The 23,762-nt window shown below is 38.6% G+C and overlaps 2 protein-coding genes and 1 long non-coding RNA gene across 6 annotated transcripts in view; 2 read left to right on the top strand and 1 right to left on the bottom strand.

Moving 5' to 3' along the window:
• The window catches only part of PPP4R4 (protein phosphatase 4 regulatory subunit 4), a 78,358-nt gene extending 72,047 nt beyond the window's left edge, over positions 1-6,311 (top strand). For all 4 annotated transcript variants that reach the window (XM_080594278.1, XM_080594279.1, XM_080594277.1 and 1 more), the window contains one exon: positions 797-6,311. In XM_080594278.1, coding sequence (XP_080450404.1) covers positions 797-821 — 25 coding nt within the window. In that variant the 3' untranslated portion in view covers positions 822-6,311. The remainder of the gene's footprint in view (positions 1-796) is intronic.
• SERPINA10 (serpin family A member 10) lies at positions 2,490-9,327 on the bottom strand (the record flags this gene model as incomplete). The annotated part of the gene is made up of 5 exons (XM_080594281.1): positions 2,490-3,439; positions 4,542-4,739; positions 6,128-6,275; positions 7,058-7,331; positions 8,622-9,327. 4 exons carry the CDS (start codon positions 9,325-9,327, stop codon positions 4,548-4,550), a joined length of 1,320 nt encoding a protein of 439 aa, XP_080450407.1. The 3' UTR covers positions 2,490-3,439; positions 4,542-4,547.
• LOC308195975 lies at positions 9,236-22,286 on the top strand. Its single transcript, XR_013951990.1, has 3 exons — positions 9,236-9,375; positions 14,315-14,954; positions 21,541-22,286. It is a non-coding gene; the product is annotated as an uncharacterized lncRNA (long non-coding RNA).
• The last annotated feature ends 1,476 nt before the right edge of the window (positions 22,287-23,762 follow it).

The raw sequence follows: 23,762 nt of genomic DNA on the forward strand, positions 1-23,762 counted from the left end.
GTTCTGCCACTGATATACTACCCATTGAGTTGATTACCTAAGGCTTATAATCATGTTTTCTTCCTGCCATGTAAGATGGTACGAGTTCAGAGGTTTGGGTTCCACCACTACGGTGAAGCTAATAGATACCCTAAAGGTGGTGTATTGTCATGATAGGTTCCACCAACAATTTTATAGAGTGAAGAAGAACAATATCTTGCTTTGTAAATGATATTATAAAACATTGATGCAAATTATTATTTCCACAGACTTCTGCAAGTTAAGTCCTGATCTTCCAAAGATCTGTGACAGTTACAGAAAGTTGTTAGTTGACATAGCTGCAACTTCGTGAAGCTAAATACCAGTATTTTTAAAGATTAAAAAATTTAGGCTATGAAAAGTGCGGAAATTGTCCAAATCACATTATGGTCTATAAAAGACCTAGAAATAACACTGTAGAGATCTCTAAGCTTCTCTCTCTTTGCTTTCTCCATTTCCACCGATTTTATCATGGGTAAGGCTGGAAACAATGCATTATTTATAGACATGAGTAGACTGCATGTACTACCTTAGCCATCTCACTTAAAGGGATCTCTACATTACTGTAGTAATCTTAATGGGGAAATACTCACTTCCTGTGAAGAATGCCCTCAAAATGTGTCTGTAGGATTTTTCAGTGAGGGCAGTAGAGCAGCTAGTAATTTTTGAAGCACGGCAGCTAACAGTTATTTTAGAATGTTGCACACAGTAGCAGTTTATTATGTTCTTTAATAATATAGCAACAACATATTGTATGTGTTTCTTCTTTTGTATGAAGAAAAAACAGAAAATCAAACTCTTAGATCTTCTGACAGAAAAAGAAGAGAACCGGAGACTGTTGGAAGCAACATTCTTGTGCGATAAATCTGGAGCAGCAGATGGGACTCTATAATGCCTGGAGTGACAAAATGTATCTTGCATTGTTAAGATCTTTTATCTTTTAAATAAAATCCCAAGTTGTAAAATATGTTCCAATAAGTAACGTAATGGTTGCAGAATTCTAATGTTGTAGTGAAATGTTATGAAATATAACTTCAGCTATGTGCTCTTAACTGCTGCAGCTAAAGAGAGGATTTTGGTTTCTTCAGTTATGCCTCTGTAGTTCGAGTTCTTGGATCTAGAATGCGTATATCCATTACTTAATTGGGCCTATTTACAATTTTAGCAGTTCTTAGCATCCATATTTTATGCAAGAAATAGAAGGAATTGTTATGAATATGAAAAAGTAATCCCAAATTTTAAGGAACTTTCAAACTTTGAAATTTAAGACCAAAATCCAGAACCATTGATCAGTTTTATATAGATAAAACATAAACTTCAGTAGCATTGTGCGTGAATTTGGAGGTAATGTTTTTACAAGTACTAAGTAAAGTTAATAAAAATACTGTGTAACTTTCAAAGCAGTCTAAAAACAGATGTCTCCAGATAATATTTAAAAAAAAAAGTTTTATTTCATAATTTTTGTTGTATAAATACTTGTTTTAATTTTTAGTATTTCAGATTGTATTTTCACTTGAATAATTTATAATGATGAATCTAGTTTTTAATTAGCTCTTATTGCAAGCAATCATGCTTCAGTGATGTCATCTGCATTTGTTTGTATTAATGTTAATGTTTCTATCAAAATATGTCTGTGGAAAAAACATGCAATTATATTTTAAAAGAAAAGTTCTATTTATGCCAATACTTGACAGAGATTGTATGTATGAAGCTATTGTCAGCTTCTCTATTTCAAAATGGAAGCAGCATAACTATATTGATAGCAGAAATAACTGTTTTTTAAAATCTGTTGGTATATGATAAAGATGATCTGATTTGTGAATGCATATGCGTGTGTGGTTACTTTTTATAATGTAAAAATATGAATGATGAATTTACTCAAAATAAAACCTAGGACAATGCTGTACATGCATGTTCTTGAAATAAATATTTTTTTTCTCAGGGCATCTTTTATAATTAAATAAAAGCATTTACCTACAGAACGTATTTATTTTAAATGACAATAATGCTAGATTTATGCTGTCTTGTGTGGAGTACAAAAAGTGTCTTTGACTTTAGCAGTGTTTTACTGTCTGAATACTTAAGCTTCTTACACTGCTGCTGGATTTAGGTGTATTCTCTGTCCCAGTCATAAACATTGTTTGGATTCTGTGGAAACTTCCAAGTTTTCAGTTTGTTCTGCAGCCTGGCATAGGATCTTGTAAATCACAGATTTCTTTAAAAGCTACTTAAGTATCGTGATGTTTCTGACACGCAGTATTGATGCAGATATACAGACTTCCCATGCCGGCTCCTCCCGGTTTGGCTTTTGTTCCACTCTCACTTCCCCAGGGACAACAGACTCAACATACCAGGTACAGCTGCTCACCCACGGGCCAGAAGAGACTGCTCAATCTGTTCTCAGTCCGACTTCTGCCAGGGACCAAATCAAGTCAGCAGTGCCCAGCTGCAGAACAGGACACATAACTATGTTTGACCCTCAAATGCCTTTATTAGAATGATGCACAACAGCTAGTGAGTTCAGAAACTTGAACCCAAGCTATTTCTCCCCTTTATAAGCATGTAATGCATTCTGTATACAGTCTGTCATTTGTTTGTTATTGGCTGTCATTTGTCCATCACTTTTTAACTGGTTAATTTATTTGATGGTGGTAACACATGTTCCACTCAATAACCCTACCATGTATTACATTCCTGCTATGTAATCTTTAAGTGCTATATTTAAACATCCTTGTACATCTTTTGTCTGTACATCTTCTTGTACACCAGGTGCACAGTACACACGGTGTTTTGTGTTTTTGATCAGTCCTGGGCTGCTTACTTCTGGGTTACTTCTGTTGGACAGCACCAATACTTCTGAATCTTCTGTAGTGTTTTGTTGTTGTTGTTGGGTTTTGTTTGTTTGGTTTTTTACCTGCAATTTTTTTACCTGCAATTTTTTACCTGCAGGTTTTTTTTTTTGGTTTTTTTTTTTTGGTTTTTTTTAACCTGCAATTCAGAACATCAGCTGGAGGTCAACTGCACAACGATAATTGTGTGGTTCTCTCTAGTAGCATCCCTCCTATTAATCATTCTGAGGCAGGAAGGAGTGATTCCTCTTCTTTCTGGGTGCATTCATAGTGCAATGTGAAGTCAAGTTAGATGTACTTTATTAGTCTAGTCAGGTACCAGTCTACCTGATAAATCCTTTTCTGAGTGGCTTATACCAGTGTCTGGGTTGCTGTAAATAGGCAACTGATAGTAACTGAGGTTTTTATTTTTAGAGCTGTTTACCAGCTTTACCCTGAAGTCTTTCATTCCTTCCCTGGGTCTTGTGAAAATACTTCTCGTGTGGATACATCTGGGGGCCAATAGATACCTTTGAAGTTTCTCTGCCAAATAATTCTGAAAACTCTTCTGCCCCCTTTTGGGCAGCTGTTTTCTGAAAGATATAAGAAAGCAGAGGAATGCTTAGGTCTTTTGGTTACATATAGCGAGAAGTAGCTTCTTGCATTATTTCAAACCTCTGTATGGACTCTGTTAATTAAAATTTACTAAATGTTATAAAGATCTTCCTATTCTGTCTTTAAATGTTCTGTTGGAATCACTACTCTATTTGAATGGAAATAGTCTTGGAAATAGTCTTCAGGGACATTTTGGAAACACCTTTTGCATTTTAGGATTATCCCTGTGAAATTTATTCCAATTTGGGGAAGGTATTTTTTTTCCTACCAAAATCTGTCTTAGTTTAAGCATAGAGTCCTGTGACCTCGTTCTCTCTGAAACCTAGATGATAATACACACAAAAATTCTGTTTTTAGGAGAGGTCCAGTTTGGTGTTATGAGGTAGTACAGATTCAGATTTTCCAGGTACAGAATACCTGAGTTATTTTTCAGAATTACTTTATCTTTAGTAGATAGAAGGTTTTAACAGCAGGCACATCATGTACCCTGAGGAAATGAGGTGATTTGATACTCCGAATAAACACTTCGAAAGAGGTCACCCTCCTGGATGCTGCAGGCTTGATGATAGACAATTTCTACAGATCTAAAGATCTCTAGACAGAGGCTGTAAATTCTCTTTTTGGACTTGATCCTGCTTCTGTTGTTGTAAGTGGCAGAAGTCTGTTAACACTGATGTCAGTAGGCTCTTAAGTCTCTTTGCAACAGAAAATAGCATTGAGGACTATCAAGCTGTAGTGTTTGAGAGTGAGCTTCCTGAGTACGCTGGTGTGTGAATTTCTGGTTTTCATTCAGAACTATCACCAAAATGTTGAATTTTGAAATTTAAGTTCTGTGATTTAGTTTTTTGAATTTGCATGGTAGGTTTTACAATAAAACGATTTTTGTCATTTCGTGCCCTATTGAAGTAAACTTATCACTTTGGGATTAATGAAATATTGATATGATGACCTACTGCTAGCTGGAGAGACAAAACAGGCTTTCACATTTTCAAACTGTGCTTCTTTTTATTCTAATGTACATTAATAGTTTAAAGAAAATAAAAAATAAAGCCTCTTACATACCACAACAAAAACTGTTACCTTTATTCACATTTCAGTTGGATCAACCACCCTGCCAATGAACAGTAAAGTTTTAAAAGTTTCTTCAAAAATCATGAACAGAAATGGTCGGTCTACTTTAATGACAGGAGGTGCCGAGAATGCAATTATTTCTGACCCCGTAGCTGCTGTGGCCTCAGTTCCTTTTTCATCCACTTCAATTACAGCCTTTTGGACAACCTGAAATGCAACGTAGAGATAAAATCAGTGACAGAAATATATGTGAACAAGAAGAATGAAATTCAACCTGCCAGAAATTCAGTTGAAGTAGGCCTATATTAAGGACTGCAATGAGTAGGTCTGTGCAATCTAGCACTGTCTGTTACTGGTAGACCATATGTTGTCTCCTGCAGAAGCGGAGGAGTTGGCACAGGCACCGTGACCACAATAGCTAAGGTGCAGATGTGCTAGCTCAGGTATCATTATGCTTTCCTATGTTCCTGAGTGTCAGCCTCACTTAGAGATTTTGTTCTTGCAGCTGGCGGCGTGCAGCGACCAGTGCATTTGTACAGTGTTCCTCTTTGACACTGAACTGTACAGGAGACATTTTCTCATAAGTGGGAGGTGTGATTTCACCGGTCACAAACACTTAATGGCTGGCTGTCATTCACAGTTGATTTTGTGAGAACTTAGGAAAATGCACCAATCTTATTTTTTTTTCCCTGTATATTTCTACTTCTTACATTTGGTAGCACAGAGTAAATATGGACAGCAATGGGCTACAGTCCTTCACTGGTTGAGGGTCTTCCTTTCACACTGAAACCACAGCCTGACAGGCTCTGTGTCTCTTTCCTTTTTTGTTCTTTCAGCCTTCAGCACTTCTGAGTACTTCTTCTGTTTTTGGGTCTGTATTGGTGAGCTGCCTGGTCAGCTGGTGCATTCCTAACTCCCAGACTCCTAGTTCTAGGAATGGCTTATGTCAGGACAGTTGAAAGACTTCCCAAGTGCCAAGCTCTCTGCTAAATATCCTTAAGTAACAAAGTTGGCCATCACAACTTGCAGGGGTGGGATGCTCCTTTTTACAGTGTCTGCAGTGGTCTATTTCGTATGGTTTGGAATACAACTAACTGTTGTTGTGATGCTTTACTATGAGATTCTGTTTCTTCCCTGCCAAAGTGTGCAGAATTGAAGGCAGGATTGCTTTGACTTCTCTTTCTAGCTGTTAGATTTTATTATTTGGGGTTTCTGAAGTCCTTGTTAAGAAGAATACTTATTCCTGGACTGTGTATGAGGGTTTCCCTCTTAGGGTTTCCTTCCTTACTCTGGCATTTGCTATTTAACTGTTGCTTACAATGTCTTGTTTACAGTTTGTGTTTAATTGTACCCCCCGCCCTCCCCAAGCTATATACTTCCTGAGACAGGGCTCTTCTCCGGTGACGGGCAAGCTTAAGAAGGTGTTGAGCACACGTGAAAAGTGACCGCCACTTACTTCTACACGCCTCAGACTCGCAGTGGGATCCGTGCTGTTTAAGGCATGCAGATTCCATATACTTGGCAGATGAGGTCCTATCCTACTAGTGTGCCTAGAAGTCTGTATGACCCTTAGCAAATAAATTTAGAAGGCTTACCTGTGAAACTGTTACATATTCTTGGTCTGTGAGATGACTAAGATCTGCTGTACGTGAAAAGATATTTTTAATTCCAAGAGCATAAAGCAATTTCTTCATTTTGTATTTTTGTTCTAGTTTGAACTTTGGAAATGAAATATCCATTTTCCTTTAAAATAAATAAATAAATACATCAATACAAACTTGAGATATGTAGGTCACTGGAATGCTGAAATGCTCACTACTTGGGAATTAAGATTCACACAAACAGTACAACAAGAGGCAAAGGCTACAGAGTCTCTGCTTGAGTTTAGGCTGCCAGGACATCATCTGCTTTGTTGCATGCCAAAGATGCTAGAAATAATTTCCTACTCAGAATAAAAGACTTCCATGAATACTTCCAGAGCCCTGCTACCAAGGCGACACACTCACTTATAGACCAGTGGAAGTGACTGTGACTCCAGGAATCACATTTCACAGGAATAATTTGTTTTTACATTTTCATATTCAAATGTATCCATTACTTTGGGTTCCACTGGTAGGAGAGGTTTCCTAACTATACATATATATTTTTTCGTATATATACATGTTTATACATACATCTCATAAATACAAATATATGGATTTATTACATCTGGCTAAATTTAAAGAGAGAGAAGTCCTAATGAGGAATTTGGACAGACTAGGTTGACTATGCCCTCAGAGAGAGGCATCTCTAACTGAGATGAGGCATAGACTCATCACCTTGGAAGAGAAGCTTTCTCATGTTACTTGCTCATAGATGCCGCTGCACTCTGGGATGTGGGTAGGCTATCAAAGGGTGTCTACTCTGTAGATACAGAGACACCAGCATGTTAGAGGGGTCAGGAAGACCAGCTACTTTGTTTTGCTTTATTGCTTTGCTGTAATAGCCAAAAAAGACATTAGGGCCAAGAGATGTCGCAGCAGTACCTGCTCTTCATGTTTGCAAGCCAGGATTCCACAAGGTCTGTTGTCAAATGGTCTTCAAGTGAAATGTAATCTCCCTCCTTTTCTGGGATGACAACCAGCATGTAGGCTTTGCCTTTGTAGGGGAGTTTTATCACATTGCATCTTAAATTCTCATCAAAGGTTGAATTAACTTTATCTGACTTGAACATCATGGGTACCTGTACACTTCTGTATTTGTTTATGTGGAAAGTTTCCATTTCTGTGAATTTGGAATTAAATGGATAGAGCCACTTGCCTGAGGAAAGAAACAAAATAGTTAAGTGTATTTTATATATATATATATATATATATATATAAAATCATGTTTGTAGCTAGTTGAAGTGGATGTCAATTGTGTCTGGGATAAGTAGATGACAACTGCAGTATACTTAGTGCATGTGCTTTAAATACTTTTTTACAGCAGGAGAAGGAAATAATGCACAAAATAAACTGCTTCATTCGCAGAGAAAGGAGGGAAATATTTTTCTAAGGTGGATTAGTTGTCAGTCAAGTTCAGAACTGATATCCCTTTTGTTTATTGCATGCCATATGAGCATCTGTCTTTTATTAACATCCCACCTTCTCTGAAAATTTCTACCAGCTGTTCAACATCCTGTTTTTAAAGTAATTATACAATTTCTTGGATGGGGATTCAGCAGTGCATTGTCTGGTAAGGTGCACTGGAACGTGACCTCTCCTAGGCTATTGATTCCAATTTCTACACTTGCTTTCAATCTTAGCCACAGCCATTTATCTCTTTTCTCTGGTTTTCTGCAAGGGAAAGTAACCTTGGCATTGGACGAACTGCATTTTTGTAAACCTAAAAGAATAAACTTAGTCTGTGGAGAGACTGTATGGCTGCAGCATAATTTTCTTTGTTCTCATGGGTGCGTTTATTTTAGTGGGGTTTCTGTGGATGGCACCTGCTGAGTGCCTTGGGCTGCAGTGGCTGTGAGTATGGGGTCTCTGCAGAGCATTCCCCTCTTCCCCTTTCCCGTCCTAACTCTTCAGCTTGGCTTTTACCTAACTGGGTTTCTCCGACTTCTGTATGGCTGTGTCAGAGTGAAGTGTGGGCTGTGCTCCCTGTCACTGTCAGGTTCCCCTTTGCCTTATCACTTTGCTTCCTCTCAGGGAAAACGGTACTTGGATGAAACAGAAAAACATGTTTTATTGCTTTGATTTTGTGTACTTCAGACAATCAGCCAATAATTTCATGCCCAGTGAAAACTATTGTGATTAAGGTTTTTTCATTTCAAGAGCTGAGAGAAAAACTAAACATCTTTAGTCACAAAGAGGGATTCAAAGAAAGATTGAAATAGGGCTTTTTGTTCTCTTTGACTCCTTGTTGCATGGAAGAAAGAATTAAAAAATGTGGTTCCCTATCATGAAAAATAATTTTGTTTTGAATAAGCCTATTAGAATAAAGTAAATCTATGTAGAGAAAACAGGACAAGAGAATTCATTTAACCTTCCCCTGATGTAGATGAAGTCAAAGTCCTGTTTCTTCAAATAAATAAAAATTTTGTAAAATAAAAACAACAGTTACCTTTAAACAAAATGTAGTCCACAAGTAACAGCTTATTATGGTGGTCGAGCTCTTCAAAAATCTCTGGGATTTTTCCTTTGGTCCTTTGGTTAATATTTTGGTTTATAACAGATTTTGCCTGTGTATTGTTCTGAAAGTCCACATGTAGGAATTCCATATCAAAGTACTGCTTCGATAAATTGAGGAAATCTTCCCTGACTATGAAGTCCTTTTGGATAAAGGAAAGAATACCTTGCTCAAAGAGAAGCTCTTCATTCATTGTGATGTTATCTTTCAGTTGTTTGAACAAAGATGGTAAATAATGGCGATCTCTGTCCTTCAAAGCGTGAAGGTTCAGACCTTTTACTATTTGTCTGTGTGTTTCCCCTTTGGCTGCCAGCATATATGTAGCCATGAGAGTTGATACAGAAAGGGGAGAAATTATGACATTGTTATCATGTGTCATTGCAATTTTTCTGTAGAGATTGAATCCAAAATTTGCTGTCTTTTCAGTGAAGTTGTAAAGAGTGAACTCTTCAAGATCTTGCTCTTCAAAAGGTTTAGAGAAATTTTTATGCTGATGCCATTCTTCAGAAATATTGTCATTTTTATTTCTTCCTAAGAAATTATGCTTTTTTTCTTTCTTTGGAGTTTTAGGTTTGATGTCAGCCTTGCTGATTTCAAGACATATTTCACATAAAAGGAGTAGATAAATTCCTGTTTTCATGTTGGCATCCAGTAATGAGCTTTATTTTATTTTATTTTATTTTTCCTAGTAAAGAAAAAGTGAAAAAAAGAAAGCAACACAATGACTTTTTGGTTTGTTATGTGATTCACAACACGAAAAGTCATGGATGTAGCAAGGATCTTTCTGCATCTTCAGTGTATACACTCTAAATTCAAGGCCTGGTTCCTATCTGAAGGGTCAAATTTCAACCAGTGAAAGAGAGAAGTTTCCAAATTTAGTAACAGAATCCAGAAGAAATGCTATGATCTGCTATTGACAGTTCATTTCAGAAATATTTCTCTGGTTTTCCCTTGCTAATTTGTAATTCCTTTACAAAATCAAACCCAGATTTCAAGTGAGACATCCAGCTCAAAGAGGAAAACCTGCTGGAACAATGTGGCAGCTTTCGCTCCCGTGAAACTGATGCCAACCATAAGCACAAGCTCTCTAGGCAGCACACATTGGAAACGATATTTTCTCTGGACAGCTCTGACACAGACTAATCCCGGATGGCAATCTGCTGAAGAGATGAGACACCTGTAACTTTCTGCTGTTCATGGGCACGGACAGGTGGGTTGCAGTCTCCATGTTATGGGGCTTAATCATGGTTGCCATTCTTATGGGATGCATCTGTCAGTGGTGGCCTGACAGTCACGATCCCTTCTGTAGGGATGTTGACACTTTGTATTTGTTACCTTACCTGTTTTATGTAAGAGCCGTGTTGTGTCAACAAGATACAACTCCTTAGGAAAAAATAAGCATTAGAGGAGCACAAAAACTGTCTGCTTTGATAAATGCCAGAAAACGACCTGGTTTGGGGAGTTAGAGAACATTCCATTAAAAATTCTTTTTAAAACAGACACTCGAATACCTACCTGTATGTTAGACCCAAAAGTCAAATTACAGCCACTAGGTTTTGTTCCAGAAATGATGAATTCCAAGAACCAAGCAGAAAAATATTTAAGTATATAAATACTATTTCAGAAATGTCTCGGAGAATGCTGGAGTTCTGCACTACAAATAACTTTTGCAAACTTGAAAAACCGAGTTTTGCCATGTAACGTATGCCTAGTTTTCCCAAGAGAAACTTTTGGAAGGATACGTTTACTTAGTTATGTAGAAAGTGAAAATCAGACAAAACCAGTCTGTCTTTAAAGGAAAGGGTATTAAGCCAAGCTCATCATAATCAATCAGGATTAACTCCACTGACATACAGATTGCACAAAGCTGGTCCAATACAAGATAGAATCTGTGCCTATGGGACTTTTACGCATTCATTCATCTAACCATGTTTAAAAAACAAACAACAGTCTTGAAATATGTAGCAGTGGTTTAATAGGGAACTAGACAGCAATGACACTTAGTCAAGATGAGATATCTTTCACATATGTGAAGGAAAACAAAGAGCCTAATGATAAGATGGCACCAGCAGCTCTTAGTCAAGTAATAACATTCTTTTGGGGATATTATCTATTACTGAAAGATGGTTGTGCTCAAAAAAAAAAAAACAAAAAACAAAACACCAACAACTTGAATGCTTTTTACTTTCTCATGCTCTTTGATTCACTTGCAGAAGAGTTCATTTGTTGAAAAACTGAGACATTGCAGGTTTTAATTGTATCTGTAATCATACCTCTTGCCTGGTCAACTCTTGTTGGAGAGCTGGGCTTCAGCTACTCTCATGACAAGAATAAAAGAGTTTCTATCTATTTCACTTTTAGTATCCCTAAAACATCTGGAGCTCAGTGTACAATCAATAGGTGAAGTATTTCTGTAAATGTGAAGGAGAGTACTAATGTGGCCCTGGAGAAACAGGGAAGATTTAGACATAGGAAATTTTTGTCAGTGAACCTGATCAGCACTCCACTGCCAAAAGCAACATCAGAAAGTTCTGTGAAAGCCCAGATAAATATTGTTAAGACATACAAGGTTTTCTATGCCACATACAGGGCAGCACTCAAGGAAACATTGTGGCTGCTGTGTTTGAATCCGTAGGGATAACATCCTGGTATGTGGCTCTATCAAGAGGGCCAGCCTCTAACTCAACAGGAAAACAGGATGAAGTTCTAACCTCAGTATCATGTGTTGAAGTGCTGAAGCTGCTGATGTACTCCTGTTGGCAGCCTGCTGTGCAGTCTTTTCTAGTTTATTCTAGTAAGTCAACATGAAATTTCATGTTACTGCCTATACTTACCAAGCCCCCAAAAGATTATGAGGCTCAGGACTGAAAATACAATGTCATTACGAGGAATACTTGCACTTCATAACTTCCTTTCACTTTTCTTTCTTCTGATACAGGTTGATCTGATGTCCATTCAGATCACTCCTAATCACTTGTCATAAGATTCCCTGTTCTTTTACACTTCATCGTCCAGCAAATGCTGGAGCAGGTTTGACAATGCCATCTCCTGCCTGAAAATACCATGTTTCAATGCCAAATAGCATGAGGATGAAACAGTTGCCCTGTGATTACAAATAAAGTGTTTTACACAAGTTGTGATTTCTAAGCAAAATTAGTACAGGGTCTCTCATTTGTCAAACAATATATTTGGAGAGAACTGGACATATTTTCCAGAAAGACTCAAGGCAAACTTTGTCATCAAACTTTAGCATCATTTACACATTGCTTGTGTAAAGTGGTTCATGCAAATGCAATTTTCAAGCATAAAATGCAAATATGCTCATCATTCATCTTTCCATCAAAGCAATATACAAACTCTTCTCCCATAAAGCAGTGTTGAATTGCACCTTATGGAAAAATTTTGAATGGCTAAAATCTTTGGAGCTTCATTTTCCCATTGCAAATTAAACAAGATGTTCAAGACCACTATGAAGCCTGCACAGAATCCTTTTGTGTTGCAGTGGCATGTTAATAGATAAAAGAAATGAAAAGATGGATTGTATGGCCCATCATTAAACTAGTAAGTGATTCAACAATCTAGAAAACACATGGCAACTATTAACTACTCCTTTTTAGTTAAGGATCTATAACAGCAAATTACAGTCATTGTACAATTTGTGATTTGGCATATGGGAAAGCTGATTTTATTTGATTGCCATTTATTTAGAGTTCAACTGAATTTCACAGTTGCCTGATTCAGGCTGTGGGAGTTAGTCTTGAAAAGGTATGTTGATGTGAGTACTGAGACATTTGGGTGCCAAGTCACAGGGTGCTTTTGGCAGTCAGGTGGTGTGCTATTTTCTTTTGAGATAATAGGTCACGTTCTGTACTTGGTGAAACACAGATGGGCTGTAATGACTTAATCGGGAGGCAGTGAGATCCCTGAATGTTGTGCCTCCTCTTGAGTGCACGACAGCCAGGGAACATAGTAAAATATGCAACTTACTGCATTTGTGAATATATTTTTTCTTTCTTTTTCTTTCTTGTTAACTCTTGCTTTATCTGCAGTGATATTCCTACTGCCTTTACTGGCTAAAGAGGCAGATCGTGCAAATCTTCATGTTTGTTTAGTCTGCATTTGATGTAATCCCCAAATCTCACATGAAAACCCAGCTCTCAGCTCTATGTGCTGGCTCTCTGCTAAGATGATGTGCAGCCCTTCCTGGCACCCAGGAGGTCTGGATTCTGCACAACCCCAGTAGGGAAGGGACTGCCTTGAATTCAGCTCCTGCCTTACCAAGTGGAGCACCAGCTGCTTTTGCGGGGCTGGGACACTTGCTCTCTCTGATGGGCCATAAATAAATCTGTTAAGAGCTCTTACAGCAACTGCAAAGCACCTCTATCCCTTATGTAGTGACCCCCTTCTGTGGGAAGGAAGATAGGCACAGGATATGTTCCTGCCCCAGAGCTATGCCTGCACGTCTAGCAGAGAAGGACCTCTTCTGGATCTGATCATGTTTGGGGCTGGTTTTCCCCAGGAAATCATCCCTTCTTCAAAGAGGTAACTGGACACTGCAGAGTCAGGCTTAGCACAGAGGCAGGGACTGGAAAGCATCACTTCTGATAACCCATCACAGAGAAAGGGCTTTCTGCAACAGCAGCAGTTCCCCTGAAAGAGCGCCAGGCCTAACTGCTCACTAGAGGTTGCAGAGAACCATCTCTTTCCATCTTCTCTGGGGACAGCAGTGTCGCTGTGTAACAGTGCTGTGCTCGGCAGTTGTCGTTGCTGTCTCATTCAGAACAGGCTGGTTGGTGCTTGGCTTGGGAAGGCCACCAACCCCCCCCCCCCCCCAGGACCGAAAGGGGAGTGCCATGATCTGCCTTCCAGGTGGCTCTGCCACCCTAGCACAAGTTTCAGATTGAAAGGATGGGGCAAACTCAGAAGCCCTTGTTTCCCGACACGTCCCAGACCAATTCAGCACTCAAGAAAAGAGTCCTGCTTTCTCAGGCATACACAAATGCTACTGGTTCAGGTGTCACGAACATCACAGGAGTAAGAAACTCACAATTTCAGTAAACAGTAACTAAAAGACTGAGATTGCAGCACTTTAAAACACACATTACATCAGCTTTGTCATTCACCTTTGACAACAGAGTTAGAAACACATCATGTCCTCTAGGACTGGGAAAAACATTTTTGGCAACAATAAGGTGATATTTTTGCAGATTATAGGCTAGCAGTTTTTGACTTCTAGAGTGAAGCTCATTACTAATTTTGAGAACCTTTACAAAAAGAATAGGCACTTCCTTAATAAACATCTGTTTATAAACATCTTATAAAACCTTATAAACATCTGTAAACAGAGAAAAGTTGGTATTTTTTTTCCCGTTTTAAGAAATAATGTTTTTAGTAGTCTCAAATATAAAAGAAGTTTCTTGTTCAAGTGTATTTTTCTTCTGAAGGCATTATAGAAAGAGAAAAATTGAATATATTAGAATATTGATTAAGATCTACAACCCTTTAAAACATCGCATCTTAGAGAATAGCTGACAAATATAATATATGAATGACATTAATATACGTAATAATGTAATCCTCCTCCTTACAATACAAATGCTTCATATAAAGATTGACTTACCTATTAGGTAGCTCCTCTGTTACTTAATCAACTACGTTTAAAAACCAGATGAAGGTGGCTGTCCCATATAGAAGTTTTTCAACAAATATTTGCTCTTCCTAAGAGTGATAACCTGGTTTTGTCTGTTATAAATTAACTGCTTGATAAACACTGAGTGTTGTGTTTCCCATAAATGGCATAATGAGGGAGGGTTATATTCCAGTAAATACATTATATATTTCATGAGAAGCAAGAGAACTGTAAACTCTCTGCATCCAACCCTTTGGTCCCATACATCCAATAGCCCATGAGAATTATTTTACTAAACTAGTTAGTGGCAGGAGCAGTATCCAATCCTGTTTAACATGTGCCATTTTGTAAAAGAATAGGTCAATATTCACTGAGGCAGGGGAAACAAAAGGGAGGGAGGGAGAAGATGCAGAGCATTTGTAGGGGTGTTGCCAGCTCCCCAGCCCTGCAATGAGGCTGTTCCTTTCAGAGGAGAAATCAGGGCCTTTTCATCTCCCTCTTCAAGAGCATACCATCTATTCAGCAAAGTAGCAGTATGCCAAAATTAACCAACTGATAGGCACCAAGTGACGTTTCTCCTAAAAATGACCGAATGTGGGAAGTGGGTACTCCTGCAGAAGTTGTGCAGAGCTATAAGGGTAAGCTGCTTGAACTTTCAGTTGATCTTGCTTGGACAGATTTGACAGGTTGTTCTTGGGTCTTGAGCACAGTAAGTTGGGCAAGGCACATACTTTAAGACAGAGTGTTTACTCAGGAATTGCTGTAGTGTGGGCACGATCTAAACTCTTCACTATTTTGATCATTGGCTTAATTCCAAATAAAATGTAAACATGGAACTCCTTCTCTCCCCCTCATGCTCCTAAATTACATTTAAAATACTCCCAAATGAAATAGAACATTTCATTCTGGTTTGGATTTTAAAGAAAAAATATTGGCCTTAAAACTGGAGACGACAGAACTGGTCTCTATTTGTCAACTGAACTGAAAAAAAAAAAAAAAAGACCATTTGCAGTCTAAGTGGGAGCTTAGTCAGAGGAAAGCCCATAAAGGGGCTGGGCATCCAGGACTCAATGCAAAAAGGCTGATGTGTGTTGCTGACGAGCATTACTTCTCTAAAAGTGACAACAGCATTTGTGTACAAAGTGCAAGACTGACTGAGGAAGTGCTTAAGACCTGAACATGGCCCTCCCTGGCGTGGCCATTTTGTGTCCACATCGCAAGGATGCACTGCTGGGGGGCACTTGTAGGTTTTATGTGCTTAATATGTTCAACAGAGCCATGAATGGTCACTGGCTCTAGGTGCCCAAACTATTCCTTAGTTTAAGTTCTTCTAAAATATTCTTCCTTTTTACAATATCCTTCCTCTCTACTAATAAGCCCCAAGTATAGGCATTTTATTAAAGAATACACAAATGTAAGACTGGGCTACAGAGTTAACATCACACGGCCTGTTCCCTGACAGGGATCAGGGAACACCAAAATGTCCACAGTAAATGCCCCAGTGAATCCACAACTTCAGTTCTCTGATGACTGGATTTATTTTTTTTTTCTACTTTCTGGTCTATATTTACTTATGGTTAATTCAGTTGGACTTGAAATTCAAATTTCTTCTTGCTGCACAGAGGAAATTTGCATCAAATATGGTCGAAGAAAACTACATTTCTGTAATGTGGGTCTGAATCTGTGTGTGTTCCATTGTACTGTGGTCTTGGCCCAATAACACAATACAAGGAAAACCTGATCTGTACAAAGCAATACCGAGCTTTTATACTCAGCAAAATTAACATTGTTATTAGCAGTGATGATAGAAACAGAGCCTCTTCCTAGTCCTTGCTCCAGGCCCCTGGCATGCACAGTCACCGCTGGAAGCCTTGCTTGAGTTAAGACATAGCACTAGTGATATCAGATATTCAACAGCTGAAGTCTTGTGTATACAAGGTGATGAAAAGAAGGGTTTGAAGAGATCTTAAAGTCTTCAAATCTCTCAGTTAAATCTTTCCTGGAGCACATAAAACACATATATGTTATTTAGGCTGTTATGAGATGTACTGGCTGTGCACAGAGCTGAGAGGGAGCCGTCTTCCTCTCTAGTTACTCATGAAGCCCCTGCTAGTTTTCATGCTGGGTAACACCTTGCTGAGAGTATCCTCCACACACGACCAGGAGTAGCACATTCCTCCCACCAAATACTATTTATATTGTCAGTCACCCCTTGAATTCAGCAGAATTTTTTGAGCAGTAAACCAGCACACAGCATACGGGTAGCACCCAAACTATACATACTTAAAGAGTCATTTTCTGCGAGAGGATTGCCAGTGTCACACTGGCAAAATTGCACTTTTCTGCAGCTAATGGCAAAACCACCCCTGGGACCAAAACCAGCAATAGCAGTACATATGTGTTGCCACCCAGTTGCATCTCTGGTAGGAACTTCGGGCAGCACAGCATTGCCACAGTGCTGAGGATGGGCAATATGCAACTGCAAAGTCATCAGTGGAGCTGAAGACTGTCTCTCCTCTGATAGACAAATTATTTTGGAGGCATATAAAACTCTGCCAAATCTGGCAGTGATATGTAGACCAGGTTCTCATCAAGTTGTTTGTCAAATACCCTGCGGGTCTTGGCTACCTGCAGGTAAATACAGCACAGACAAGCTCACATGCTTGTTCCAAATACCGTTTCAAGCCCATTTCATCCTTTTGCAGTTCTTCTTGAGGGGCTGACAACTCCTCTGCTTCAGTGGCTGCTTTTCCTTGACCCCAAATTATGTTACTTTTCTCAGTCTGGTTTAGGAGACACAGACACAGTGGAGCAATCAGTCATCTTAGTTATCAATTAGTGCTATCTTAGTATTAGTTTTGCTTTGGTCTTATGTTCCCTGTGCTAACTATGGTTCCAATTACAAGCTCCTTGGTACGGCATTCGTATTTCCTTTGATAGTGCCACTGTTTCACATGCCATGCCCCATTTCAGCAATGGTCTGTAACTTGACCACAGCTAAGCCTCCAATGCCTATATGATGGGCATAATCCCAGTACCAAAAGATCAGGTTCCAGAGAGGAAGCTAGTGGTTTAATTAAGTTTATCACTGCCAGGGTCACAGTAAGAGATTTTTGAACTTGTGTTTCTTGCCTTTTTTTAATAAGGTTGTTTCCTGCTAGTAACCAGATAGATACATTTCACTGTGGAATTTCCAGCTAGTTGTTACCCATTTGGTTTCTTAAGGGTAGACACAGGATAATTCCCTGTCTTGATGGAGCTAGTTGAGGTCAGTCAGAAATTCTGTCCAGGCTGGAGGTTGATGAGAATAATTAAGGTAAAAACTGTTAATTTAGGAAAATGTTTGGGACTGCATATTAGTTAAATGTGATCTAACCTCTTCCATTCTTCCTAGACTAAACAAATACCATTGCACCAAGAGTAGTGCAGGAGAGACATAGTGATGATTTTCAAGGATCTGTATTATTTCTTCTGAAGTGTCACAGTGAGATTACTCATAACACATAAACTAACATGCTCTAACAGTTATAAAACAGTTCTTTATAAAGTCTCCTGAGCACAGTTTGTCAACTAGATGATTCATCAAGGTGGCTGATGCTTCTCCCACTCAGAGTGTGCATTATAATTGAAATCAGCTGGATGTAAACACCCTGATGGCTCCATACCTCTGCTGCTTATAAGCCTGACCATAGAGAACTAGGCTCATGCAATTGTTCATATGGGGTGACAGTGAAAGCATCTCTGAGAGGCACATATTCCTATATCACACTTGGGGTGGGTTGTCTGTGTTACAGTGCTTAGTAGTACTGGATGGACAAAGTAGTAAAACTGTAGGATTTTTAGTATAGAGCTAAAGCATCACCATTCTGTTTTCAAATTCACAGTCAAATGTAGTCTAATTGTCCTTGAGCACAGAAACACAAATGTAATTTCTTGTTAGTAGGATGTCTTACTGTGAAAGTTTTCATAAGGAATATGAAAATGGTTAAGTAAGGGAATAGTGTGTCCAGAGAAGTACTATCAGTTTTCAATAGCAGGTAAAACAAACAACTACCAGCTGTGATGGAAGTAGCCTGAATCTTGCTTTGCTCCAGGGAATGGAGTAAATTACCTTTAAAACCACACCCAGCTTTATTTCTTGTGATTGTCTGACTCACAACAAAGGAACATTTTTATTCTGAATAACTTATTTGAGATGTGCCTTTACATATAAGAATCAAGGCCTACAGCAGAGTGGTTGGTGTTTGTCTAGTCCCTATGGAGCCAGCAGGTGTCATCAGAACCTTTATTTCTCCGATGGGAAGAAGGATAATTTTGTGTGCTGGGACATCTGCCCTTTCCTGTGCCTTACTAAGTCTGTGTCATGAGGCAGGACTTAAGCAGGCAGGAGAGACAAACTGAAACAAAAATCCCTAGAAAGTATTTCTGTCCTCTTGGGAGGTCATCCCAAAGCTTCTCCAGTAGATGTGAAATGCAAGTGCATTTCTATCTTAAATTCCCGAAAGAATCAACTTTAAAGGCATGAATTACAAAGGGTCTAAGTGATTTGTATGTCTAGGGAAATAAAAAGGAAGGCATTATTGCATTTGCAAAGTCACAGAAAATATTGCATCAACTGCTTGTGATCTTCTGAACTTGGAATATGATGTATTTTCCTGCTATTGCTTATCCATATTCCATGTTTACATGCATTGTGCACGCATCTCCTTACTGCTGCAATAATCTAGTTAAATTCCTGTGTCTTATACTATTTGACTGTCTGGCCTGAAGCAATTACCTGGCGTAATGAAGAAATCTCTGTCCTTTGGCCTCTGTAAAAGTCAAGCAAAAAGATGCTCCCTTGCTCTTGTGAAATATGCTGAGGTTTACTAAGTACCAAAAAAGCATAGCTAGTGTTAGCCACAGTGTCCAGAGTGGCTGGCAAATAGTTGAGCATTGTGTTTGGTTTGTTGTTTGTTCTCCTTTTAAACATGGACATCAAATACAATAACCTGCTACAAGTCTGGTGCTAGTTCTCATGGCTTCAGTGTGGACTTCAAGTAGGCTGCACTGGGTGGGTATATAAAAAGAAGTTTTCTTCCTAGAAAAAGTATGCACCAGCCTGGCTGTGCTTCCACAAAATATTTAAGCAGGGGTTAGTTTTCATACAGGAATTAGTGTCTTTCTTTAAAGTTAAATGGCTTATGCACTGTACTAAATCTGACATCCCATGAAAGAGGTCAGGAGCCATGCATTCCTCTCCATTCCTGTTTGCTGATCCTGGGGCAGTGTCTGAGTTTATCTGAAATGATAAAAATAAAGCAGAAAAGAAAGGGCAAATAAACAAATGTTTAAGAATATGTGAGCATTTTTTTCAAATACTTTGTGAAGTTGTCATGTGGCAAGAACATAGTTTTTGTGAGTTTGAGTTAAAAAGATAAATCGCGCACTGCTACAGACATAAAAATCCAATATCAGTTGAAAAAAAATATTAACTGATATGTCCATTTTTTTCTTCCCATAAGGAAAAATATTTAGACAATGAAACAGTTAAATGGACAACAATCCCTGTCTATGAGCTGTGTAGGGACTGCAATATGATTTTCTTTATGCTTCATAAGAATATTGCATTTAATATGTGGGCAGTGCCAGATGTGACGTGTTAATTATTCATTTCCTTGATTTAAGTGCTAATGTCACTTAGCAACCTTACTCATCTTTGAAATGGAACTTTTTATGGATGCGCATAGACTGCTTGTGAGAATAACATTTATATTAGAAAAAAATATTTGGGAAATGGAGTCGATGAATGAATCTCTTTCACTTCTTATGGGATCCAGGTGAAAATTTTATATTCGAGAGATTTCCTTCAGAGTGCTACAGCACTTCAGTGGTCTTCCCAGCTCCTGACATTTTCTAGCTAAAGTGTCATCCAGCTTTGTAACTGTGACTCAGTGATATTTCAATATTTTTTTCTTGTTTAAAATGGAGATTGAGGTTATACTTTTTTTTTCTCTCTCTCTCCTTCACTTCATTCCTTTTTTATATATTTTGGAAATATCCTCTGCTTACATCCACTATGACAAAATGATAAAGGTCTGCAAAATACCAAATTCAGACAAATTTCATGAAGCTGAATGACCTGACCTAGGGCAGGCTTTTAGTGCCTGCACTGTAAAAGGCTGGAGCTGATGTGCTTGCCTTTGCGCGACATCAGAGAATCCACTACAGAGAGACTAAGGAAACCAGGTTTTACTGATTCTGTAGACCAGATCCTTTATATTCACAAATAATATTGCATGTTTCAGGATTTGGATATTTATTTTTGTGCTGGTAAGTTAGGCTTTCAGTGTGTTTATTGGAGGTAAATGCAACCTTAATATTCACTTACTGGATAACCAACGGTAGTATGATATTTTCATACTGAGCATTTTTTTATTTTTATTTTTTTTGAATATGTATCTACATCCAGAGGGTGAAAGGACAGCTGCAAGGAGGGGAGAAGTAGAGGGAGACAATTGAGGTAGCAGGAAGCTGAGACTTCACTGAACTGAGCTCAGAACTAGTAACCATCCTGGCTCAAAACCTGGCCATTGAAGGCTGTTCCTTGGCTAGTGATGGCACTTCTCCATGTTGTTGGCTTGGCAGTGCAGTGTCTTTGAATGCTGATTCACTTGGTGTAGAAGGCTGTGTTCCCAGAGGACATGGACCACAGGCCAGCTTAAAGTGCCTTCACCGTCAGGGCCTCTGTGTTCAGGAATAGGTTACTCTTGCCATTCTGTGCTCCAGCCACAAGAATAATATCCAACACTACTCAATATGCCTTTTCTTGGAAAGATTCCCAGTCTCCTACAGTCAAGGTTTTGTGCAAACTGAAGAGTTTAAAAGCCTGCAATACTCTATGTTATATATTCCTTTAAAGAGAGTGGAGTCTCTAGTACGTGAATAACCTTCAGACACTTCTTGGGTCTGCGGCCAGATCAGAATAAGTCACTGAATACGTCCAAGGCATCCTTCTTTCCTCTCAGAAGGTCTCAACCAGCATCTTCAAATTACTCCTTCTTGGCCATTTTTGATTGATAGCACCTACTTTGCTCCCTATATAATGAAAGAATTTTTGGAACCCACTGAAGTCATTCCATACTGAATGACAGTAACCTTGGTCAGCAGCTGATTATAGAATGAATGTGAGATATCTGCATCATATAATTTGCATTTGATGGGGGTATTCATTTTTCATTTTAGCATTGCAATGAACATGGAAGCATTTGCATTGACAGGAGGCTTAAATTACAATTCACCATCCATTCTTCTTCAGTGAGCAGTAGTGTCCTCAAGTACCAGTCATTGTCCTTTTAAAGAAATGCAGTCTTGTGGCCAGACTTCTTGTCAGCCAACATTTCTATTTGCTAGAAGATAAACATAGGGTAAGTATGATATTTCAACTATATTTTATTGACTGGGTGACTATATTTAACAAGACTTTACTCTCTGTGACCAACAGGAAAACAAGAGCTGTTGTGAATGCCAGCATGGTAATAACATGAAATTGAGGATTCTGTATCAAGAGAAGGAAGAACTTGAGAACAGATTTTGGTATAATGAGCATCATAGTTCATACACTTTCCACCCAAACTTATATATATCTTCAGCTTGACCATACCTAACCTACAGCTTAGGTGCATCATATTTGTAATACACATTGGAGGATCTAAGCTTGGACACAAAGATGTACTGCAGTCCTTCTCTACAGTACGAATGTAGTTACTGGACCTACTTTGATATTTGTGGTAGGTCAGACCCAGTGATACTCCACCTTGTCTGTACTGTGTTGTACACCTTGTCTGTACTGTACAGGTTAGACTGTATAGGCAAATGTTCTTTGTTCCAATATGTTCCAGATGTTCCAATATCTTCTTATGCTTGTATATGAGTAGTATGGACTGTATGTGATAATGTGTTCAGATGCTCAGACTCCTGTTATTGTGTATCAGATCAAAGTTTTCTTTGCAGGTAATGTGTAACATGATGGGCTACAGAAGATGGAAGTCTGCTAGCAAACACAGCAGATGCACTAAAGAGAACATTAAAAAAACAGAGAACTGATTTTTCATCTGAAGAAAGAAATCTATAAGGTACAGACCATCACAATAATAATGAGAAGAAAATTAATAGTCTTTTCAGTGTGGATATGCTTTATTACTGCATCAGTAATATTTAGCTGACATAGGGCGGTGTACATGAGGAGATAATGCAGTACAGCTATAATGGAAAAATGTTACTAACCTAAATTATTGTGTGGACTTTCATTCTATCATAAAAGTGACTTTTGTCGAGCTTAATTTGTCAGGTGACATATGAAAAAGGTTGTCTTATACCAGAGGAAAAGGTTCTGTAGAGAAAATTTCCATTCTGGAACTATATTGCCTTAAACTAATCCTTTAGTTCATATCGGAACCTTAATCTTGTGTGCATACAGTTGTAATGTGAAAGTGAATTGATTTTCAAAGATAATATTTTGCAGAAATTAATGCAGCTGTTTCTGGCTTTTTGACTAAACTTCAACATGTGAAGCCATCCAAAACTGACAGCTTCCACTGCTAGCTAGCACCACAGGCATAGATATATTGCCCCTTTGTCTGTGTGACTCCTGTACTTAGCGGCCTTACAGAGCAGCTCCTACCCTAGGCGTGCAGAGCAGCCACAGTGTGAAGTGTTTTGAGTTTTCTCTGAGAGAGCTGAGACACTGACAGACCCCCTGTAGGAGCGGTTATAGCGGTACAGCTGTGCTGATAGCAGTACAGCTCATGCTGCACCGTCAAAGTGGCATGAACAGTCTCCCTGTGAAACAGTTTTCTAATGACATAGCTGTGTTACTTCCCTGGGCAGGCCATGGGTTTAACTGTTCTTTCTCAGGCAAGGACCAATTTGTAATTTTGCACATGCTGCAGCTTATGTTGGAAGTAGCACATCTAAATCAAGTGGATGTGATAGATGCAGGTGTCGAGGCCAGTCTGCAGCATGGTACAGAAAGCCTGCAGGCAAACAAGCTCAAATAGATGAGGTTGCAAAAACAGAAGTTGAAGCCAGCCTGGAAATTTGGTCCTAAGCACTCATGAAATGTAAATGCCTCTTCTCCTTTTCAGTTCTGCTGAAAAGAAAAATAAGCTGTGTAATGGAGTCTTTGCCCAGGGTTTTATCTCCTAGTTTAAAATAAAGCAAGAGGGCATGGGGGTGGGAGAAGTATGCAAAGTCAGCATGATAGTTGCAAAACAAACATCAGGGTTATCTCAAATTTACTCTGAGATTGGAAAACAAAGGTATAAGCTAGCAAAGCATTTTCTCGTAGAATAATCTCCACTGTGCATTGCAAGCATCTAAACCACAATCTTCTATAGAGTTATTTGATTTAGTTCTAGAAGAACATTTAATATACTTGTGATTTCAAAACATGCAACAAAGATGTG

This window comes from Anser brachyrhynchus, assembly GCF_964034855.1.
Source record: "Anser brachyrhynchus genome assembly, chromosome: 5".
NCBI classification, from domain to species: domain Eukaryota; kingdom Metazoa; phylum Chordata; class Aves; order Anseriformes; family Anatidae; genus Anser; species Anser brachyrhynchus.